General features: G+C 35.7%; 1 protein-coding gene and 1 long non-coding RNA gene across 11 annotated transcripts in view; one reads left to right on the plus strand and one right to left on the minus strand.

The window, feature by feature from the left end:
• LOC126748529 (protein unc-79 homolog) overlaps positions 1–24949 on the plus strand; it is a 218350-nt gene that overhangs the window by 118211 nt on the left and 75190 nt on the right. For 6 of the 10 annotated variants that reach the window (XM_050457825.1, XM_050457827.1, XM_050457828.1 and 3 more), the window contains 5 exons: positions 3495–3825; positions 6263–6602; positions 10171–10372; positions 10435–10632; positions 20185–20304. In XM_050457825.1, coding sequence (XP_050313782.1) covers positions 3495–3825; positions 6263–6602; positions 10171–10372; positions 10435–10632; positions 20185–20304 — 1191 coding nt within the window. The remainder of the gene's footprint in view (positions 1–3494; positions 3826–6262; positions 6603–10170; positions 10373–10434; positions 10633–20184; positions 20305–24949) is intronic. The other 4 variants (XM_050457826.1, XM_050457834.1, XM_050457829.1 and 1 more) reach the window with 2 other exon arrangements.
• The window catches only part of LOC126748535 (uncharacterized), a 36724-nt gene that overhangs the window by 1132 nt on the left and 10643 nt on the right, over positions 1–24949 (minus strand). The gene's annotated exons all lie outside the window — the stretch shown is intronic.

Here is a 24949-nt window from a genome sequence, read left to right on the forward strand (position 1 = left end):
CTTAAAGATTTGTACATGCTCTCCTCCCCACTAAAATGGCAAACTTAGAATAAACTTTTTTTCGTTTTAGGACCTAATCTTCTCAATCCAATAGGTCCCCATGATGCTTTAGTAACTGCAAATTTAGCATCTAAGCCTCCCCTACTATTTTTCCACTTCTAAAGCTTCTTGAAAAATTGCTATGAATGTAAATTAAATAGAAGTGAGAATAGCACACATTCCTACCAAACCCCTCTATTAATTTGTGTGGTGTTGGACGTTGGACGTTGTGTCTAAGTTTATTTGTGCATTTGGATCTCAATATAGCTTCAATCAAGCTTTTTTAGGAGCTGCATATATTGTAGTGTTGCACGCGATCGAATACTTCCTCGTAATTTATGAAGCAGAACAACATATTCTTTATCGGGTCGAAACAATTTTGGGCAGTGGGTTGTGACTATCTCCTCTCGTATCCAATCTGTACATCAACCCAAATTATGAGTCGCTCATATCTCTTTCACACTTTGTATATTCTTTGGTGTATTATTAAGAGAGATTTTTAACGTATGCCATATATTAAAAATGACTAATCAGACTAATACATCTACGGTCTTCCTATTATCTTGCATCGGTCTTCTTAGGCAAGGGTATAAATGTAGAGCATAGCTATTATTCCGGGAAGCGGCCAGTATCATATATAATGTTGAACACTATATACAGGTTGGCGAATAGAAGACTACACATAAGCATTATAAATGGCAACACCGCTTCTCGCTTACTTTCTAGTTGATAAGCGGCACGGCGGATTTCGATCGTCGGATTTGCTATTTTCAGCAAGTCACAATCAGCAGACCTCATTGTGCCGTGTGTGTGAGTGTTAAAGCGCTATTTTAATTTTTTTAAATATTTATCATTATGGCTGTTTATACCCCTTCTAAAAAAGTTCAATTGATTAAATGGTTTTATGGAGGCAATTCGGCAGTACAATTCAGGGATTTATTCTCGGTACATTTTAAAAATAGACCAGTCCCTTGTGCTAAAACTATTTTAAATGTCGTGTCAAATTTTGAGACATCTTTTTGCCTCAAAGAATGTAGAAATTATCACATCAAAGCTCAAGAACCACCTACTAAAAGGGTTCAGGAGATAGAACGGCGGGAAGAAATGGTTTATAGTGTTTTAGTTTTAGATTCAACACGATCGAGCAAAAGTGTTGGAGAGGAACTAGGTATGCACCATAAAACTGTGACGAGTATTTGGAAGAAACATGGATACAAATGTTTTAAATATTCCAAAACTCATGAGGTGTTTCCTGAAGACCAATGGCGAAGAATGGCATTTTATGAAACCATAATGGAAAAGGCAAATGAAAATGAACATTTCTTAGAAAATATTTTGTTTTCAGATAAGTCCTCTTTTCCATTGCACGGTAAACAATCACAATCCTTCCATTTTTTGTTACTGGTCTCAGGAAAACCTGCACAGAAGTTTTCAATTTAGTAGTCAGTACCATCAAAAGTTAAATGCTTGGGCCGGTATTTTGAGCTACCATATTATTGAGCCATTTTTCATTGATGGCACTTTGAACGCCGAAAGATACCTTGAGTTGCTACAAAACCAAGTTCTTCTTGCCGCTCAACTCCTCCCTGATATAGACCTGAGATCATGAGTCTCACGATCACCTGAGTCTATTTTTAACAATATGGCTGTCCTGCTCATAATGCGGTTAGAGTAAAAGAATTTATAGCAAATACTTTTCTTAACCACCTTGTTAGTGGTACTGCCAATATTGACCTCCAAGATCTCCGGATTTGTCACCAAATGACTTTTATTTGTGGGGTTATCGTAACGAGACTATAAACATCATAATAATAAGCCCACAAATTTAGAGTTGAGAAACAAAATTGTTGAATCTGCCAATTCCATTTTGTATCTATTTTATTGCGCGTCCTAGACGACATATATGAAGCAGCTGATAAAGGTAATACTACAGCACTGGTTCTGCTTGATTACAGTAAGGCTTTTGACACGATAGATCACATGCTTCTGTCAGCTAAGTTGAGTTCTTTAGGATTTTCTCTTTCCTCCATTCGTCTCAGAACTCAGTCAGTGCGTTTTGAGGATAAGAAGTCATCTTTGAGGCCTTTGACTAAAGGCGTGCCACAGGGATCAATTTTGGAACCCTTGCTCTTTGTTATTTATACGTGTGACATGGATTCTATTGTCAATAATTGTATAATTCAACGATACGCGGATGACACCCAAATATATACCAGTTTTTCTAAAGCAAATGCGGACGAAGCTGTTCTTTGATTGAATGAGTGTTTAGAGTCGGTAGCTGAATATTCTAAAAATATTGTGTTGCGACTGAATCCGTCGAAGTCGGTCGTAATATACATTGGTCCTGATCATGAGTAGGCAACGAATAATTACTATTCATGTATCCCAAACTCCAATCCCGATCGTGAGAGAATGTAAGAATCTCGGTATTATAATTGATTCTAAGTTACGATTTTGCAGCCAATTGGCAAGGGTCCTTCAAAGGTCGTAGATGTCATTGAGAAATCTGTACAAAAGTAAAGATATACTCGAACTGCCGTTGAGAAAGGCTTTGTGCGAAACATTAGTTCCCTCTCATAATGCTTATTGTAATTTTGTGTATGGCCCAGCCCTGGATGTAACAGCAAAAGAAAAGTTACAACGCTTGCAGAATTCATGTATACGTTTTATTTACAATTTAAGGACCCGTGATCACGTCAGATACAAGTTACCTGCACTGAAATGGTTAAATATGTAAGATCGACAAATGGTATACTTCGCATGCTTTCTTCATAGAATCTTCTCTAGTAGAGCGCCTGAGTATCTTAGAAATCGTTTAACTTTTAGATTCTCCACTCATGATCGTATTACACGTCAAAATACCCTTTTAAATATACCAAAGCATCGCACAGCTATGTATCGACGTAGCTTTTCGTTTCTTACAGCCCTCCCCCCAATGTCAGACGCTTACTGAAATAAAATTTGAAATAAATGAGCTCGAACCTCAAACACCAGCGTACTGTCGGGGCGGCGGTGTTGCAACATCTTGCCTGTTAGGAACGTTATATGTGTAGTGATTCATTCGCCAATCTGTATAGTGCTGTGATGCCTCTTTTGTCCAGAAGTTTAAGTATTTCTGTAGGTATTACATCTGAGACAACCACTATATTGTTCTCTGCATTAAGTATTACTTCTTCGATCTCATCCTTAGTGATCGATGGTCCAGTTAGATTGTAATTATTTTCGATTGGAGGTGTATTGTTGTCAAAGAGATCTTTTATATATTTTTTCTAGATATGACATTTTTCATCTTTATCAAGTTTTTTTCCTATCATTCCTGCCAAGTTTATAAAATAGTCGTTCTAAATTATATTTGATAGGTCCTCTAAAGGTGATACTGAAATATTTTTTTTTATATTTAAGTCCTAAACATTATTAGCGCATTAATTATTGCAATATTTATTTTTAAATTTTAGTGTCAGCGACTGCGACAGTGCCAAAAACACCATTACCACCAATGCTTTGTGAAACAAATGAAAATCTTGACTCAGATTCTGGAGAGGAAGATTTTAATTTTTGGGAGACTTCTTTGGGAAAATTTAAATTTACCTTGGAAGAGTTACCCGAACCAATTCAGTTTATTCATCACCTTCTTACAGAGCTTTCCAAAGTAGAGAAACCTGATATATTGTATTATATGTTAAAGTGCCTAAATGTTTTAATACTATACGGTGATGCATGTACAAAAGCTTCCAAGGAAAACAAGGGATTTTTTATATGGTGTCAGGAGCAGCTTATTATTCAAAAGTAAGTTTCTTTGATTGTCTATAATTGGATACTGTAGGACTAAAGTAAAAGCAAATTAAAACATCTGCTTCGGTATATTTTATAAGGATAATTGCTTCTAAAATAAAGTCTCATTTATAACTAAATCTGATTTTTCAAACATATGATAAGCATGTGGTTAGTTCATCATTTTAACTCTCATCACTGGAATTCACATGCACTAACTGCAAATACCTTTTAGAGTGAACCTACAAAGCACCATTTTTTTGGAATGCTTAGAATTTCGAAAAGTACAGTTTTAGGGATAAAATACTGTTAATAAAGATAACTATGATCATATCATCTTATGGAAATCATAATGGAGCAGCATAAAGTAGTTTTGGTTTAAGTAATAGATTAGATCTTATAATGAAACCAAGAGTTCTTAAGAAGATTTAACAAATACAAAACGGTCTTTAAATGCTTTTAAAAATTTCTTTTAAGACAGCCAATAATTTAGAGAACCAATTGGCTAGTATAGTGGACAAAGCAAGCATTCTTTCTTAATTTTACTCCTTAAAATGCGGCGATTGCAACACAGTATACATTGGCGAATTTGGAAGAAAAATCTCTACATGCATTAAAGAACACGTAGCGCTTTTTGAAAAATATAAAAGTGTCAGTGATATCAAATCAGCGTTTGCTAACCATTTGCTGGTCTGTACACATAATTTTTCTCCAGGTGTGGGAGCTTAAATGCTTCATAAATGCCCTAAAGGTAAGAAGCTTGACCTTCTGGAGAAAATGGAAACTACAAAAGCTAAGAAGAGCCTTGTTCTCGTGTGTGTGAATGACGTTTTTAATTTTGAGCCAAATTTAATTTAGCAAATTTTTTTTTTTACATTTTCCTTTTAGTCATTTTCTTCAGTTTACACTGGTTAAAGTGTTAAATAATTTAGCATTAGGTCCATATAGTCGATAGGTTTTACACACATAACCTTGTGGCACCGGGTTCGTTATAAAGGGCATTGGTAACAATCGTATGGCGCGTAATACTATCTATTCGGTTTCAAAACTAAAACAAGTCCGGGATGCGCTATATACTCCAAATATCTACAATGCGACTCAATAACTCAATGCAAAATACATGGCATAATCCTGGTGGCAGAACAACTAATCAGTAGCAACGTTACTGATAAAAGGATGATTATCCACACAGATTGCAGACAGGCGGATCTTGCGCTGTCAAGACTACACCTCACGTCAGAACAACTGCAACATTGATATTGCACTCTCGTGGAAGCTTCTTGCAAAAACAGGGTTAGCTGGATCAAGCTGCATAACCACAGCAAAGGAAATCGGGCCACCGACTCATGATGAGCATCAAACAACTAATAAAATCATATTCTCACACGCCTTTTCAAAACCGTTGGGATGATACTCAAGGCTGCAATCTGTTTAAGGCGCTTTTCAGCTACCCGGATAAATCGGAAGCAATTTGCAAAGGAAAACTACGTGTTATAACAGGCATCCTAACTGGTCACTGTCAATTAAATAGCTACCTTTTCATTATGACACTAAGTCCATTATGTAGCGCATGCAACCATGAAGACGAGACAAGGGAGCACATACTTTGCGATTGCCCGGGTCTCTCGTCAATACGCAGTAGTATTCTTGGCGAATCCCACCCATCCCTTGGGGATAGGCCGATTTTAGAGAGTTCCTTGGCGACGTTATCACTATCATTGATTCATTAGGCTGGATAACGAGCTGAGGGATAGGTCCCCTATATTTAACAGAGGCACACAATGGGTCTACTAAGGCCTAAACCTGATGCCGCAGTGCAAGCCAGTTACGTGGAGGGTAGTGGGTAGCCAGGCACTAAGCAACCCTCCAAGTAACCCGCGAGGTATGTTTCCGACAAGCGATTTTAACCAGAACAGCCGCACTGCGAGCACCCACCAACTTAAGCAGCGTAGCAACTTGCCAAGCAAGCCACTTGAGTATCATCATATATTTTCAATATATATATTCAGCTATTTTCAACCAGGCGCGAGGTAGTGTTTGCTCGCAAAATAGAGGAAAAATTAATTGCGGCTGTTTTTAAACGCAAAGCTATATGAGACCCAGCAGACGAATTAAGAAAAAACTCAAAAATCAAGGGGCATGATTTTAAAGTCACTCACGGGAGCTACAATTTACGACTGAACTTGATTAAATTGGTCATTGTAATAATATTACCAATCTAATCAAATAATTTTTCATCGAATTAGTGCGCATAAGGTATATTGCTCTCTACCCATTAACCTTCACCCTTTAACCGTCAAGCTACTCTCCATCCGGCTATAATGCGGGCTCGGCTTAAGTGCAGTGGTGTTTGCACCACCCTCTGCAGTTACAGATACCGATAATGTATTCTTATTATTATATTGTTTTATTAAAATTAATATCTAAAAATATATATTTTTATTCATTTTAGCTTATGGAGCCTCCTAAGTTCAGAACACTCTCATATTTGTCAAGAGGCCGTTCCCTTAATGCTTCACTGTATTACTCTGCCAGCAGGGCCAGATGTCTTTTGGAGAATTATCCAAGATGACTTTCACCATCAAGATTGGAGAGTAAGGTTTACTGCTGTTGAAAAGGTGACGGTTTTAGCTCGGTTTATGGCTGATTGTCCTCTACGAAATCAAGTTCATTTACAAGCAGCTCTGGCCAATGCGTTTTGCTACTTAATTTCTAGTATGGATGATCCAAATGTATATGTTGCGCAAAGAGCGACGTTATATCTGGGTACTATACATGATTTCGCAATTAGGGTAAGATATTTTTAATCCTATAATTATTATTTTATTTTCAAAAAATATTACCTTCAAAAAATACATAATAAAAATACTTTAAACATAATCCAATTGATCGAAAAGTCTGCTTACACACTGCAATTGTCTCTTCCAACATACAACTTATAAAAATGAACCTCATCTGACCGAAGACTTTTTCTGAGAATTCATCGATATGACCTGCAATCTTTTTTACCCTTCATTTTTTTTATTATAAAAATCAAAAAAGTAAGTTTTTGCTTCTGAGTTACATAAACTGAATTCCATTTTACACAAAATATGTGAGTTTCTAATCATGAAATATGCATCAATGACCCACTTGGTCGAAACGGTCTATGGGTAGGTATGTTCGCTTTTTTGACACATTGATGATCTCGATGGTTCGATAACGACCAACGTTTTTCTGTTTGCGATTTGTGCCGAAATTTCAAAGGGATTGAGCCACAACGGTTCTAAAAACTGATAATTAATTTTTTACTTTTTCAGGGGGATAGAGGTGGTAAAATATCTATAAATTTACTAATTCGACGTCTATAAAATGATAAGATGCGGTTGTACCATTTGCGATTTTTCATCCGAATATAATACCTCCCCATTAGCCCATCCATCAAATCCTTCCCATATGTCGACTATATTTTTTGATAATTTTTGGACAATGAATTTCGTAGTACCTTTTCTTTTTTCTATCCCAGTAAGCTGACTTTAGGATTTTATTCGGGTTCCGAGACAATTTTTTGGCTCAACAAAAGACGATGTAAGTTGAATAATCTTGGTGTCATGCCACAAAAAAAGATATATCAATAGCAAATATTGTAGCGTTTTTACCGTTCGTTAGGTATGACTTCGAAAGACGATACTTCGTTAGGTAAGACAATCGAAAATAGTCAACTAATTTATTTACACACTTACACTATTAAACAAGATCACTTACTACTACTACTAGAAATATTTATTTTCACCGTATTTATGTCCGATTTAAATCTCGCGCCAATATTCCAAACCAAACTTCGACTCAAGTGTCTCCCAGTGGCGACGCGGCTCCTTATATACTCGGCAGAAAGCTGTTCTGGAATATTCTCGCTAACCTTCCACGTTTCTCAAAAGTTATCGTGCTCCCTTGTATCATTCCGGAATGACGAAGAACAGGTGGCACCGGCGGCGTTGCCAACATCGTTACAATATTATATTACCAATATATTCTTTCAAATAAACTCTTTCCACTTTTCTTGCTATTTCAGTATCGTTTAATAATTTACACTTGGGTACACGGTTTGGACGTACGGTCCTAATAAGTGGATTCCTACTTCAGAGGTAAACAACAAGACCCCGAAATTTGGGCGTTTGGCGAACTTATATTATCTCCTGCACAAGAACATTTTTAAAAGCATATGAAAAACCTGAAGAATCACAAAAGGGAAAAAATTAGAAAGCCCACTTATGCACTTTATTAGGCAGATATTGCCTGTCATCTTTGTTGCGCACATTTGCTCATCCAGGCAATGCCTTGGTACAGAGAAAAAAAATATTTACACTAATAGCCCAAATCTAAACCTACTAACCAAAATAACAAAGTTAGAATGTAATCTTACCAAATTTAGGCACCCTATATATAAGTATTCGCATGAATTGTCGTAGTTCAGTAGCATCTGTAGTGAACTTCCTGGGAATATTTTTCTGGCGTGCATATAAATTAGTTTGTTGGCTCACGTGTCGAAAAAATTTGTCATTCAAAAACTGTCAAACGCACTTATAAGGTGTGACTTTTACGTGACATTTACGTGTTATTGGATTTTTTTTTCTTCAAATAGATTTGAATTCTGGCGAATTATTACTTATGCTAGTAATATCCCCAAATTAGACTTTAAACTAATACTACCAAAGAAAGGTTCACCTTCTTGCTCCTGTAGTTCAGGCAATCATTATAGACTTTTATAAACTCGACTTGAAGGTTCAGGTATGCCAGAACTACACTTGTGTGCATAGAAATCGGCCCACTATAAACTTTTGACTTTTTGTCTTTAACTATTTTTTTTTAAATGATTCTTCAGATCAAAAAACAAAGAAAGATTCTGTTTGCAAGACAATTTAATATGCTTTGTGAGTATAAATTTATCAAGAAGACTTATCGTTTATATGCGTAGCAACAGGTAAACAAACAAAACGTGTTTATAACGAAATTTGTATATTATTCGTTTTCCATAATATCAAGAGTGTTCAATTTTGTTAGTTTAATGGACTTGGTCAGCGAGCTGTGGCTAGACAATTGGACAACAACGATATGAGAAGACTGGATCCTTTCATAGGCGACCTGAACCAGGCAGAAGGCGAATTACAACCGCTCGTGATAACCGCTTCATTGCCTTAACAACATTAAGAAATTGTCACCTTAATAGTCACTTTAGTCAGTGCACAGTAAGACAAAGATTACAATAACCTCATTCCTAAAATACCTGAAATTGATCCAAAAGCTCATCAACAAGCACACCTGCGTTTTCCAGGGGATCATCTGAATTGGACGTTGGAACAATAGGGATCTGTTCTGTTCTCAGATAAGACCAGAATATGCCTCCAGAATGCCTCTGTTTTGAAGAGCGCTTATGGAGGTGGTGCCTGCAATCTGCATGATCTTCAGTGCAAATTCTATAGGAGCACAACCGATCCTGAGTTCATTCGTAAGAGCGACCGTGTTCACGGAAAAAGAGGTTTAACAGCTGCTAGGGATTTTAGCAATGGTAAACAAATAAATTTTGCAAAAACAACGTTCATATGGTACGTAAGGTCGACTTTATTGGAGTCGAATTTACCTTTATGCATGCAAGGCCACACACCCCAAGAATCGTGCAAGGTTACATTGCAGAAGTCGATTTTATAGAGTAACGACATACACATACAGTCCTGACCTAAATTCGATCGGACATTTATAGGATAGGCTGAAACGAAGAATTCGACCTAGACTTCATACCCCAAATTCGATCCCAGAGCTTATTGTTGCAGTAGAAGAAGAGTGGCATAACATATCGCAAGAATCTTGATTAGATCCATGCCTAATCGTATGAGAGATATTATTTGGTCAAGAGGAGGTCATATCTGTTATTAAACAATTAAGTGTTAAGTTTTAAATTGTCAATAATCCTGTTTATGTTATTAATAAAATAAACTTAATGCATTCATTTCACTATGCTAAACATAAGAAGACGATTTGTTGCTTTGGTCATATTACCCATCTTTTCGTATTCAGTCCTATTTTGGGAATATTGACCACAAAATGACCATCTTTAGCATGTGAAGTTGTAGATAATAATAAATTCTTACACATTGCATTCTCTAAAGATGAAATGTCTTATTTTGTTGCAGTAGGTTCTTTTTAGTGCCAGCAGGGTCCCTTAGACATTGAATCCCCTATAATGATGAGGTCTAAGAGGTCCGACACTATTTGTTTTTTTTCTCTAATAATTTGGTTTTTAATACAATATAGATTTAACAGTAGTAAGTGACTCTATTACCTTTGCCAATTTCTTATTCCTTTAGCTTAAACACTTATTTTCAGTCTTTAATAATGTGCCTCGAATCGCAATTCGACTCTGTTATATTGGATAGGCCGATGGTCCTGCAGTCAATTTACCAGCTGCACAATTCTTTGAGCGAACGAAAAATTTTAAGTTGGGATTTTTTTCTAAATCGTTTCGATACACTTTACATAGAAGCTCAAATAGCCTTAGAAAAAGCGGGTGATATTACTTATATAAGAGGTAAATATGTAATAAATTACTAATATGAATTAAACATTTTAATTTTTTTTTCTATTTTTTAGACCTTAAAAATACAGAAGTTAATGGGGAAATTTTTATGAGAAAACTGCAAAGAGCTCATGATGCCTTATCTGGTTTAAATGAGGGGAGTATAGCAAGTTCAATAAAAACACTAAGTGCTAGTTTCGGTACTAAATGGCCTTATAAACGCACAATGTCAGCGCCAGCATCAATTATACGACACCAGGAAAGCAAGTCTGGTAAATAAGTTATTATTAAATAGTAATTTCTTTTTTTAGTAGAAATATATTTTAGCGATCAGCATGTATCCGCATGTAGATCTTCTTTTATATCTAATATAACCTCTTGATGTTACCTTTAACTTTTCTTAAGATATAACATGTTATATTTTGTTATTTAAAATTAATTTTTAGGGAACCACTGTATATGTGTATTTATTCTTAAGTGTAATTTCATATTTTACCTATTTTTTTTCTAGTCTTCAGATTTTGTTGTTTTAGTTTGTTTGAAAGAAAAATGAACCGGATAATAAATGAAAATATCATTTTTGACATAAAAAACATTAAGATGGCAGACTTCTTTAAAATGGCCTTATTTTGAATAGCGCTGGAATTATTCTGTGACTACTCTATAACTTTAACTTCATTTTTGGGAACTCTTTCATCCAAATCCGTCAAATAGAGACTTAGAACATTGAAAGGCTAGAAGTAGCATACCGTGGAACTATAGGCAGGTTTGTTTGCTTGCAACATCTCTGATGCAATGATGCCAAATGCTTATATAAAAATGGCAAAAATCACTTTATAATATTATAAAAATTTTCAGTTGTTTCCGAAGGCACAAAACAATACTACTGCTCCCCTTTAATAAAATATCAAGCATATTTTAAATAAAATATGATAAATTACTCTATATCGAAGTCAATATTCAACGTTAAATAAATATAAATAAAGTATATTAGAGAAAACGGTAATGGCATCGCAACGCCGCTCGATCGCATTGTTGATGCCACCAACACAAGAACTCTCTACCAGTGACGTCGTCAACAAATATTTACATGATAAATATTTATTAATTATTATAGAGTTTGAGTGTATAAGTAATATTACAATTTATGAGCTATTTATTTGTTTTTTTTAACGGACTTCATTAGAGAAAGGTCCTAATAAAAAGCTTTTTTATGGAAATTAAATATTTTATTAATATAATATTATAGATTTCTTAATTAATCATGTTTTAAGACATAAATTTTTAACATTTTGCAAAATTTTATTGTATTGAACAAAACTCAGTTTTATATCACATAATATATACTTCTATGGTGCTGACTTTTTCAAAGGGACATTATTGCTACAGCAGAAAGAGTTAAAACTACAAGGATGTTCAAATTGTGAAGTAGTTGCAGATTTTTTACAGGTTAAAGATTTTTCTTATGGGTATTTAGCCTGTACAATGTTTTGTACAGCCTGTTTTGAGACATTTAACAGTGACCTATATAATACCTAATACCAATTATATCATATTAATTTATACTAAAACTTTATCAAAAAGCGAAAAAAAATTACAGTAATAAATTAATATGTGGTGCCTATTACTATTAGAACAGTGTGTGTCAGCCAAATGGAATAAATTAGCTAATAAATAGACGGAGCGTGTTGGAAAAAACGCTCGAAAACGTCGATTCGTTTTTATAGTTGCGCATTTTTTTTCATAAAAACTTTTTATACAGGGAGTATTAGATAACGGTGGGCAATACCAACTTGCTTAGTTGAAACATAACACCCTGTATTTTATATAATTTTTAGATTCCTCAGATCATTTTAGACATATTTTGTATACAATGTCCTATACCTATCTTTGACTGTTTCGGAAATATTAAGAAAAATTCAAAAAATAACATTTAGAAAAGAAAATTATTTATTTGCCGAAAATTGTTACAACATATTCAAAAACTTATACATAATATAAATCTAAACAATAATTTCAATGTAGGAGATGTTCAAAATGCTCGCCACGAACGTTTTGGCAACACCCTTGTTCGTAAATAGAAATTTCTTCTAACGTTACTCAACATCTCAGGTGTGATCGATCTAATTGCCAGGGTTATTCCTCTTCGTAAGTCAGCTAAGTTAGTGGGTTTAGTTTTGTATACAATAGTTTTCACATATCCCCATAAGAAAAAGTCTAATGGCGTCAGATCGGGAGACCGTGCTGGCCATTCCATCGATCCTCGCCTCCCTATCCAACGATCTGGAAATATTTGGTTGTGGTACTGTCGAACATTCATTTGGTAGTGGGGTAGTGCTCCATCTTGTTGAACCCATATCATATTCGCTGGAACTTGTGGGTTTCCCAAATCAGGATACAAGTTGGCCAACGTTAGCACTCCATTATTTTGAAGCAATTCTAAATAATTATCGCCATTCAAATTGCCCTCAATTAAAAAGGGACCTATGATCTGATCTTTAATAATTCCTCCTTCTCCTGGGTGGGTATAATTTTATAGGGATGCATTTTGTTTTCTTTTAATATTCCAATAATTGATGAATAGCTAATATCGAGTACTGGGGCTGCTTTCCGAGTAGATGTATGTAGGGTGTTCCTCAAACTAAAGCATAACAGCCATTTTGGTATCCTCACTTATTGCATTGGCAACTGCTTTTTTTACCTGCCTTAACAGGGCCCAGCTCATAAAGGCGGCAAATTTGGAAATTTTTTGTGAAATAAGCAAGCTACTTCCATTTGCGTTCGTGTATTATCTCCATAGTCAATCATTTGTAGAATTGTTATTTTGTGCATTTCTATTAAATAAACCGTTTTTCTGGCTTGTAGTTAATGAAATTCAAACGACTATAGCACTGACGACTACTTCTGTCATGCAACATGAGTCAACATTAAGTCTGGCATTTTGAACCAAAGTAAACAACAATTTTTAGTTTTTTTTTATTCTCATATCAATAAAAAGGAATGCTGAAATAGTTTTTGCTTGCTTTATCATTACCAAGACCTAAATGGGCAAGAAGTATTAAGTGAGTTGTAAAGAATCTTGAAAAATAAATAATTTTCTTTTCTAAATGTAATTATTTTAATTTTACTTAATATTTCCGAAACAGTCAAAGATAGGTATAGGACATTGTATACAAAATATGTCTAAAATGATCTGAGGAATCTAAAAATTAATTAACATACAGTTTGTTATGTTTAAACTAAGAAAGTTGGATTGACCACCGTTATCTGGTACACCCTGTATAAAAAGTTTTTATGAAAAGAAATGCGCAACTATAAAAACCAATCGACGTGTTCGAGCGTTTTTTCCAACACGCTCCCTCTACCTATAAGCTAATTTATTCCATTTGGCTGACACACACTGTATATATTATTGTAAGTTGCATTAAAGTAAAATTAAAAAAAAAATAATCAAACAAATTTTAGGGAAAGACAAAATTAACTTTATACATAGATATCAATATCTAAATAAATTTCAAAATTCTTTAAAGGCAATAAAAAATTAGTAGTCTCATCTATCAACCTAATGTCTATATTAAAAAAAACATAACTATATATAGATATGTACATAGGTATTATGTCTTTTTTTGCCAAAACAACAACAAAAAACATAAAATTCTGTTAATAAGACCTTGGACAAACTTCACGCACACTTTCACATTCAAGTTTTTATTAGGTTTATTTCTATAAGATCCCCTATTCTACGTTTATGATGATGGTAGCCCTATGATGTGATTGATGTTATGAAAGTATCGGTACTTACTTGTGAAAAGATCGGCTTGAATCGCCTTATCATGATGCGGGACAAACGACACAAGTTTTTGCCATCCTAGCCATTAAAAAAACACTAAAATTAAATAAAACCTTTTTTCTTTTTAAACCAAAAATGAAAAAAAATACACAAATCCCGAATATAAACAAGAAGCCGTTTGACAGATGATACTACGCGTATCGCTCAGGCGCATAAGCTTCCGGTGTTTAAATTTTACTGTGTAAAATACAACACAAATAAGTTAAATTAATGTTATAATGGTATTCTATAATAAGTATATTTATAAGTATATATCTAAAATTTCCTCCGTTGGAAATTTGTGTAGACTTAATAACAGAGAATCTATAAATATGTATGTAAACAAACCACACCTCTTGCCCCTTTGTACATGTTGGACTCAAACAAAGTTGTTGTTTACTAATTTCAGCCTTTCAATGTTCTAAGAATAAAGTAGATTTGGATTTCGGCTGTTAGTAGACTGTGTGGTGAGTACTTCGTTTTAAATTAACTATTATGGGACGAACCTTTTTTTATCCCAAAAGCACTATTTTCTAAAAATATCAGGTAATTTTTTCTACTATAAATTTACGTTTTCCCAGATATGAGAGCTATTTGTATGAGGTGCCCTAGTGGGGCAAAAAATGTAATTGTAATTTTAATTAACTGTTTTTGTTTTATGGTGGATTTTGAGCGTTTGTTTTGTTGTTCTTTTAATTGTTAGACAGTATTTGTACGACAATGGAAAATTTTTTCAATATTTTGTAAGGGTTCTTAATTTTCCACACCATGTACTCTAGCCGGCAAACTCATATTAATAAATAAACGTATGAATTATAAGGCAGGGGGGACCATGTCTCCTAATACTACACTGAGGGTTACCAAGTGCTAATAGCCTTTGAAAAACCAATGAGGCACTCTGGTCTGCAGTTTCATCCTCCTCCGAACACCACCGGCATTCCGAATTATCCGCAATACCTATATTTTTTTTACTAGTATCACGAGTACCGCCAGAGTTACGAAGGTGTCTGTGGATATTTTTCTTAAAGTTCGCAAGTTGTATTTTTAGGAAAGACTTGCTTTAAGACTTGATTCATGGCGATGCACTTCTCCAATAAAAGGTGTCCCGATAGAGCGACGTTCTAGACGTCATGCCGATTCGATATTCATGAGTCGCATCTGCCTGTCGACTAGATTTCTAATTATATGTGGATCTCCTATAAGACGTATGGCCCTCTTCTGGATGAAATCAAGCAACTTCAAAGTGTGTTTGGATGCAGAGCTCCATATGTGAAAGCAATACTTAAGAGATGGACATATTTGAGACTTGTAAAGCGTTAAAACCTGTGGCGCTGTATACAACCTTTTCGTTTCAAAGAAAGCCCCAAGATATCAGAAGCCGCTTCAGCTATTTCCGCTACATGATCATGCCAAGATAGATTGCTCCATCAAAAGAACTGACGGCGGCAAAGTAAGCTCGGACACCATAAGGTTTGGGGCCGCAGAGGCAGCATTTGTAAATACAGCAGCCTGAGTCTTAGCTACGTTAAAGTCAATCAGATTGCTGAAATTAATACTAGTTACCTGGCGAAGCCTATGCCACTGGGTGTTGGCTGAAGTTATCTGGTGGAGCGACTTAAAAGAAGATACTAATGTACTGTCATTAGCAAAGCCGTAAATTCGATTAAAAGTCTTGTCGAGGAGTCATTGATATATAACAGGAACAGGGTGGGAGACAAGATGCATTCCTGAGGGGCATTAGCGTTCATTTGAACCCTCTGTGAGGTGTGTCCATCAGCGACAACCTGGATGGATCGGTTCTCGACGAAGCTTCTAAGCCAAGCAACGAGAGGTGGTCGAAAACCATAAGAATAGAGTTTGTTTAAGAAGTTTTCTTGTCAGACTCTATTGAAATATCCAGAGCTATTGGACAGAATTCACCATAATTCTCGATAACCTCGGTCCAAACATAGGCCAACAAATCGCCAGTAGATCTGCATTTTCGAAAACCATACTGACGGTCGCTAATGATGTTGGTGGACTCCAGGTAATTCAAAATTTGCTGGTTGGCAAACTTCTCCATTACCTTGGCGGTTGCTGGGACTAAAGCAATCGGTCGGTTATTGATAGGCACAGTCTTTTTTGGGTATTAGTTGTATCAGCGCAAGTCTTCAGGGAAGAGACCTCTCCTGCATGAAAGAGAAAACAGTTTGCTCAACGGTAGTATCAGCACGACCGCACACTTTTTAATACCGTGTGCCATTGTGTCAGAGCCGGTGGCCTTGTTAGTTTTCAAGCCATTGAGAGTTTTTTCAAAATCTCTGTGACGGAAGATTATTTCTGGTATTAAAGAAGTCTTTCTTAGCAAACTCTGTCGTGTTTTGCCTTATGGGTCTACGGTTGAATTTGGTACAAATATCTGACCCAGCAAGTCCGCCTTTTCTATTGCGGTAATTGCAATGGAACCATCTTCCCTAGTCAACGATGGAATTTTTGACCTACAGAAACCTTGACCAATTGCTTTTGCTATAGACCAGAACGATCTTGATCCATTTGGGCAAAGTTTGTTCTTCACTCTCTTATTATATTTTTCTTTGCAGGTATCGATCGTCATTTCTCAAGGCAACAAAGTTTATACGATATGCAGGGCTTGGGTCTGGCACCATTTGCGATAAGCAGCATTTTTGTTATTGAAACCTTGGTGTAATTTTTATCGAACTTTGTTGTCTGAAGAGCTTTTTAAAGTTTTTGGAGTATAAGCCTTCATACATGCCAAAACCAGCTTTGAACTCTCGATCGCAAACACTGAAGGAATATTGGTCTTGAAATAGACATCATTCCAATTAAACGAACAGAGGAACTGTTTAAAAAGTCTCCAGTTGGCTAGTCTATAATGTCAAACTTATGAACAGGCATAAATAGATCCTAAGTTTTTACTTCTAATTATTAATTTGTGATCTGATATTCCTAATGGTGCATGCACAGTAATATTTTATAAGTTAGGATCTGCCACGAGAAATAGATCGAAGAGGCTAGCAAAATCTCCCTATCAGGGATTCTGGTTGGCTCTCGTATAAGCTGCATTAGGCCATGACGAATCGCAAAGTCATCTGCTTGGCGCTCCTCATCATCAGTTCTGTTAGAATACGTCAACCAGTTGACATTGTGGACGTTCAAGTCTCCCGCAGTAACAATTTCTGCACTTGGATGGTTTGGTTGCAGATCGTTGATTTTATTAGCAAGGTCGGTGAAAAGCCTGTTGTAGTGTGTTGCGCTGGGTGGTCTGTAGAGCAAGCAGAAATACTTTGTGGTTCTTTCAGTTATTATTTTTAACCACATAACATCGAACTCTGGGGGTTTCTTAATCTATGAATTAATGGATCTTTCTCGATCATTTCTATAATTTAGTCCTGTCCAAAATTCATGCAGTTACAGAAATGAAACTACTGGTTTCGCGAAACCACCCTGTTTGGTTAGCTGGATAGAGGCCATGCTCTCGAAACGTCATGTATCTACCTAGCTCAACAACGAGATTGTCGAAACGTTAGCGGCTAGGGGCTGCCCGCAGGGAGGAGTATTGTCCCCTACCTTGTGGTGCCTTGTGGTCGACATTTTGATAAATCTTTTAAAAAATTCTGGCCTATACACACTACCTTCGCTGATGATCTGGTAATCCTTTTCCCGGGGAAAGACGCCGTCTCAATTCGGGGCCCTATGATGAGAGCCCTGCGTATGGTGGACATATGGTGCCTCTCGGGGGTCTCAGGATCAACCCCAAAAAAGCAGAGCTCCTACTATTCACGAGGAGACGTAACTTTGCCACGCCCCCTGTTATATCTCTAGGTGGCGTGCAGCTGCTTTACTCCAGGACAGTTCGATTCCTGGGAATCAAGTTAGATCCCAAACTCTCCTGGTACGATCATGCAGACACCAGAATGAAGAAGGCCACCTGCGCGCTATGGGCCTGCAGGCGGGCTTTCGGCAATACTGGGGTCTGTCTCCTAAGATCCTCCACTGGATCTACTCGCGCATTGTGAGACCTCTTCTCACATACGGGGCTGTACGGAGTTTGGTGGCCATGTACGGAGAAAGCGAAAATTTGTGCTCAACTGGACAGAGTCCAACGTCTTGCATGTCTTAGCATAACGGGTTCCATGCGAACGGCGCCAACTAGAGCGCTCGAAACTCTGCTGAGCCTTCCGCCTCTGGACCTCGTTGTGCAATTCGAGGCAACGAGAACTGCGTACAGGCTATACGTCCTCGGCGAACTACGTGCTGGCGAGACCGGTCACGTAAAAATTTGGTCACGGGACATACAGGAATGTCCTCTCATTCTGATGGGCAGTGACTGCATGGCTCCAGTGACTGTGGACTGCGAGGGATTCGGGATGCACATTGCAGGTAGAGAGAAGTGGCAGCATTCCAACAGACCTGCATTGCTAAATAGGGGGACCATCTGGTACACAGATGGCTCCAAAATGAATAACAGAGCTGGATCAGGGCTTTGTGGTGAGATCCCACATATCAGTAGGGCATACTCGCTGGGGGAGCACGCCACTGTCTTCCAGCCGAAGTATTCGCTGTATTAAAATGCGGACAGAAAATCCTACAGTCGTATCAATATGCTCGGACAGCGGAGCTGCCATTAAGGCTATCACGGCCGCAAAGGTAAGCTCCAAGCTTGTACTAGAGTGCATAAAAGTCCTAAAAAAACTGGTGCAGGTTGGCTGCAGGGTCCAGCTTGTCTGGATACCTGGCCACGCAGGCCATGCAGGTAATGAGGAAGCGGACTCTCTTGCCAGATTGGAATCCACCAGACGCGAATGTGCCGATGGGGCCGGAATCCATAGTTGGTATCGCCAAATGCGTTGCGGTCGCGTCAATGAAGGGTCTGCTGGACAAGTGAACCCACCGAAGATGGACTGAGTCCCTTGGTATGAGAAAGGCCAAAGCGCACATAGGTGGGCCCTCTGCCTGTCTCACCAAAAATTTACTACGCCTAAAAAGACGCGAAATTCGGCTAGTGACAGGTCTTTTAACCGGTCACTGGCACTTAAGAAGCTCCATCTCCATACTATCGGTATTGCGGACAACCCGGAATGCCGATGGTGCTGTGAGGAGGATGAGACCGTTGACCATGTAGTCGGGGAGTGCCCAGCACTCTAAGGCCGTTAAGCTCTGGTAACCCCCGATGGGGCATGACGGGTCCATCAGGAGACCTATATGCACAACTGCCTTGGCAGCCCACTGTTTCGACAATTCAATTCAAACCATCTCTTTACAGCAAATATTTGATATGTGGGCCGATTTGGAAATCTTTCTTTCTCTACCCTTACATTGAAACTTTAATACACAATATTCAACAATTAACAGTATTTCTGCAGAGCTTTTAAAGACATCCTGTATATTCTGACATTAGCACTGCAAATTTTACTAAACTTGCTAGTCGATAGATACTTCTCAGGCTAAATAGGGAGTAAAAAACTGGTTTTTTGTCAGTCAACACATTTTCTTATCGATCACTCTCTTAGATCCTAGAACGAAAATATATCTAGTTTTCGAGCTTTTTTTGATATCTTCACAATTATTATATAATTCCAAGTTCTTCATGCTTTAATATTTAATAATTTTTGATTATGGAAACTGCAAGAGATTTAGAAACTATTTAGCATACTCGACCAACCATCTCAGGGCTACCAGCTCTAGATCCCTTGAATACGAAGAAAAGACACTATACTTAAAGTGTGCACGGTCCTTCATTTTTTCATTTCCATATAGGTTTAAAATCCAAGATGACCTATATTTTCAGAAAGTTCGCCATTTTGAATGAATTTAAAACATTTTACTTTTTCTTATAAGACGTATTATTTTTCCTTCAAACAAATCAAAAAAAAAAAAATTGAGTCAACGCATAGATCCTAACTGCAGCCTATAAAGTTAAATAGTTTTATTGGTCATGTTTTCAGATATTAGCTTTATGATAAGCATTTTTGCTATAAATCACTTGTATTTTTAGTGTACATTTCTGAGACCAAAGAGAAAGTTTACAATCGTCAATATTCTGCGCCTATACTAAAAAGAAAAAGTTCACGTTTTGGACTGGGTCAGTTTCTAGGCACTAGTTACAGCATTCCAGGTAGAAAATAGAATAGGGTCTTGCTTAGTGGCAGCATGATTGTGAATATTAACGAATAAATGTAAGTTTTAATTAGGCCTGATACTTGACAATCTTCCAGTTGTGTATAGTTCTAAATCTAAGTTTCTTCAAATATTCACATAATTAGTGCATGCTTTAAGGGCTAATTCAATGATAAGAATTTTATATCCTAAAAGCATATACTGAAAAATTACATAATTGAACATTCCAAGCATGGGTGTTTTCATTTGTAATCATTTTATCCAGTTCGATTAAGTGGATATATGTTACCAAAAAATAGGAATATGTATATAAAAGTTAGACTTTGTATAACTCTTAAAAGTATTAAAGATAATGAAATTAATTTATTATTATTATTATTCTGTCTCATTCATACGTAAATAAAATATCATAATTAAAGTTATAAGCATGATAATAAATAATAGTAACATTTATTAATTAACACTGATTCTTTAATCAAACTCTTTATTCAGTAAACTACCCAATTCTTTATGTTTTTATTGCATTTATGCTAATTGAGTTATGCAAGGGGTAATATACAGTGCATCCGAAAAGTAGCGGATAAATTCAATAAAAATGAAATGGACCGTTTCTAAAAAAAAATGCCCGAACCTGTTCATTTTAATATTTGGTTTAGGGTTTTTCTACGTGGAAATTAAATATACAGGGTGTTTAAATATGTTTTTTAATGCAGAATCAGAAAGAACGCATTTTTTTAAAAAGGATATGGTACAAATGAATAGTGGTTACGTAGGAATTCTGAACGAAAAATGATGATAAAATGTAAAATTAAAGAAATACCTATCTAAATTAAATGTTCGAATTGAGCACCGTTAACAACCTGACAATAACCAAGGCAATTTAAAAATTCTTTTTAAACGTTGTCAATGACATATGGAGTAATATTTCCAATTTCCTAGCGTATTTGATCTTTTAAATCTTCTAAACTTGTTGGTTTGGTAACATACACTTTACTTTTTAAGTAAATCTGGCGATCTGAGTGGCCATTCAATGAACCCTCGTCTACCTATCCAACGATTTGGAAAAACTTCATCTAGATAATTTTGAACGGTTAAAGCATACTGTGGCCGGGCTCCATCTTGTTTAAAAAAAAGATCACGTTGGTGCATGTCGGGTTCTTCCAAATTCGGATACAAAGTTCATCAGAGTCACATTAGAGCGGAGATAAGAACATTTTGAAGAAAGTCCAAATACCTCTCACAAGTGAGAGTCTCATCAAAAAAGTAAGATCCAAAAACTCTTTCTTTCACTATACCGCACCATGTGTGGTGCGGTATTTTGAGTGTGTTGTGTATGACATTCTGTGAACCAATGAGGGTTTTCGGTCGCCCAGTATCGACAATTCTGTCTGTTCACATGACCGTTCTTCGTCAGAAAATATGATCCGTTTTATAAAATTATTGTTATCCGAATATACATATATCGGATCATTTTTTAACATACTGTAATCTACAACTAAATAAATTAAATAACGAAAACAATACGTTTTCTTACAGACCTTTTACACGAATTCACTTTGATAATTTTCAGATTGATCTAGAAAATGCACCCTGGCATCAAATTTATGATTCTGAAGATATTGATGAAAAAGTTTCTATCCTCACTAACCATATGCTTAATATACTAGATATTCACGCACCTCTTACTGTTAAAACTTGTAAAAATAGACCTTACTGTCCTTGGATTAGTGATAATATAAAAATAATGAGTCAACACAGAAATCGGGTTTTAATGCGCTTTCGAAGAACAAGAAATTTGGAACATTGGAACTATTATAAGCAGATAAGAAATTTTACCATCACTGCCATACGTAATGAAAAAAAGGCTTATTTAAATAACAAATTTCAAAACTACACTACTTGAGACAAATGGAAGGAGCTTTATAAGTTGAATATAATAAGTTACAAATCTAGACAAATTCCCGAACATCTAAAAAAAGTCGATGAACTTAACGATTGGTTCAGTCATTTAACTTATAATATTACTCCCCCGACAAATGAAACCTTCAATTTCTATAAATCTAATCAGAAGTTTCCACCATTATTTTGTTTTACACCAGTCGATGAAAATTTAGTATCAAATTTAATTATTGAACTTAAATCTAAGGCGTTTGGGCCTGATAATTTAAACACAACATTAATAATTCTTTTTTGTCCATTTATCACCCATATTATAAATAGTTGTTTGTTAAATTCCTACTTTCCAAAATCTTGGAAGTCTGCTTTTATTTTGCCACTTCCTAAAAAAAATAATCCCTTAAATTATGGCGAACTTAGATCAATTTCAATTTTACCAGCCCTTTTAAAAATTTTGGAAAAAGTAATGGAAAAACAAATTACCGCCTATGTTACTGATAAGAATATTACAAAAACAGTCGGGATTTCGAAAGGGTTTCAGCTATATTACCGCTCTTACTAACGTCAGCGATGAGGTTGTCGCCAGTTTGGACAAGGGTGATGCAATGATTTTAACACTACTTGATTACCTTAAAGTATTTGATATGCTAAATCACGAACTTTTGATTATTATTTTACATTTTTTTGGTTTTAATACTACACCTACTAAATTAATTTTATCTTTTTTAAGTGATAGAACTTTGGAGAAGATGAGTCTAGGGTGGCAATAGTAAGGTCTGGCGTCCCTCAAGGTAGCATTCTGGGTCCTTTCTTGTATAACATTTTTACGTCGGCTTTCATGAATAAATTGCAATTCTGTAAATACCACCTCTACGCGGACGACACATAATTATATTTGTCATTTAATGCTAGTAATGTTGAAAGAGCTAATTTTTGTTTGAATGTTGACCTTGCTCTAGTAAATAGCGTCTCGACAGATCATTCTCTTAAATTAAATCCAAGCAAGATCAGAAGGGCAGTTTTGGATCATGTCAAGAATTCAAAAATTACAGAACTCGTGTATAAGGTTTATTTGTGGAATTAGACGCAGGGAAAGGGTATCACATAAATTAGTTGATCTTAAATGGCTTAATATGTTAAATCGCCGAGAGTTGCACTCCATATGTTTTTTTTTACAAAATAATGAAATTTAAAGCATCACCATATCTCTATAATAAGCTCAGATATCATACTGACGTTCACAATATAAATATTCCCAGACTTAACCTTTTGTCTATACCTTTACATAAGAAAGAAAATTTTAAAAAGTCATTTTCTTACAATATTGTGTCCAAAATTAATAAATACAAAATTTGGGGTTTTTCTAAATCTGATCTAAATCTAAATCTGATCTTTTGGTAAATCTGTAGCCCTGGTTCTGCTCTCTTTTGTGTCAGCATTCCGTGCTTGTATCTAGCGCGCGTTTGGAAATATAAAATTTTATATGTCTACAACAGAAATATAGTCAATATACCTGTACCCCTCGTTCCTCCTTTCCTGCCTCCTATTAGTAAATAATAAGTAAGCTAGGATAATTTAGATTTTTTTTCTTTTCGGTTACTTATGGATGTAGGGTATGCATACTATTCGTATAGTTTATAATGCGGTTCGCGATTTTCTTTTAATTATAAGTGTAATATCCAAGGTCCTAGCAGCCCCTTCTTCTGATGGAAGCTGAAACATGACCTTTATTTCCTCTTTACAGTTACATGCTGAATTAATACACACTGATGGTTTTTTTTCTTTGTATTTATATTTATATTTATATTGTAAACTTATCTATATCTATAAGTGAGCTTATGTAATATCTTATGAGGGGAAATATAAACTGTCTATTATTATTATTATTAGATAATTGCTGCATTTGCTCACAAAATTCATTTCGTCGATCGAAATCATCTTCCGATAGAAGTAAGAATATTTTATTAGGGTGGAACTTTGCTTTTTTCAATACTTTATGCACAGTAGATCGCAATAATTTAGCATTAGAAGCCCTGTCTGTGATTGTGGCTTTGGGATTATCTTGGACCGTTAACAGAACGTTAAGTTCATTATCTACAGTTATTAAACCCCGACCAGCTTTTTGAGTATCCCAAACATGCCCGAATTCACGAAACTTTGCTTCAACTTTGCTTACCATGCTTTAGCTAATAGGCGACCGATCAGGATAAGTTACATTAAACAACTGAACCACCTCCTTTTGAGTACGCGACATATCTCCGAAACCAATCATGCACAAGATTTCGAATCTTTCACGTTTGGTTAATTTTGTTATATTTCAGACAATAACAGTAGGTAATAAAGTGTAGTTACTAATAAAAAGCAGGATGACACTGCTTTCACCTCTCAAAAAAAAAAACACCACTTGCAAAATATAAAAATACTTCAAATAGTTGCACCAAAATGCATTCACTTTTTAACACTGACAACAATAACGAGAACAACAACTAAAAAACCAAAATACCAACATTTAATTTAGATAGGAATTTCTTAAATTTTACATTTTATTATCATTTTTCGTTCAAAATTGCTTATGTAACCACTATTTATTTGTACCATATCCTTTGTAATGAATGTATAAAAAATGCGTTCTTTCTGATTCTGCATTAAAAATTGGTGGTTTCTATTTAAAAAACATATTGATGACGTCATATCTTTTTTTGAGCCACCCTGTATATTTAATTTCTACGTAGAAAAACCCTAAACCC

This window comes from Anthonomus grandis, chromosome 22 (genome assembly GCF_022605725.1).
Source record: "Anthonomus grandis grandis chromosome 22, icAntGran1.3, whole genome shotgun sequence".
Taxonomy (NCBI): Eukaryota; Metazoa; Arthropoda; class Insecta; order Coleoptera; family Curculionidae; genus Anthonomus; species Anthonomus grandis.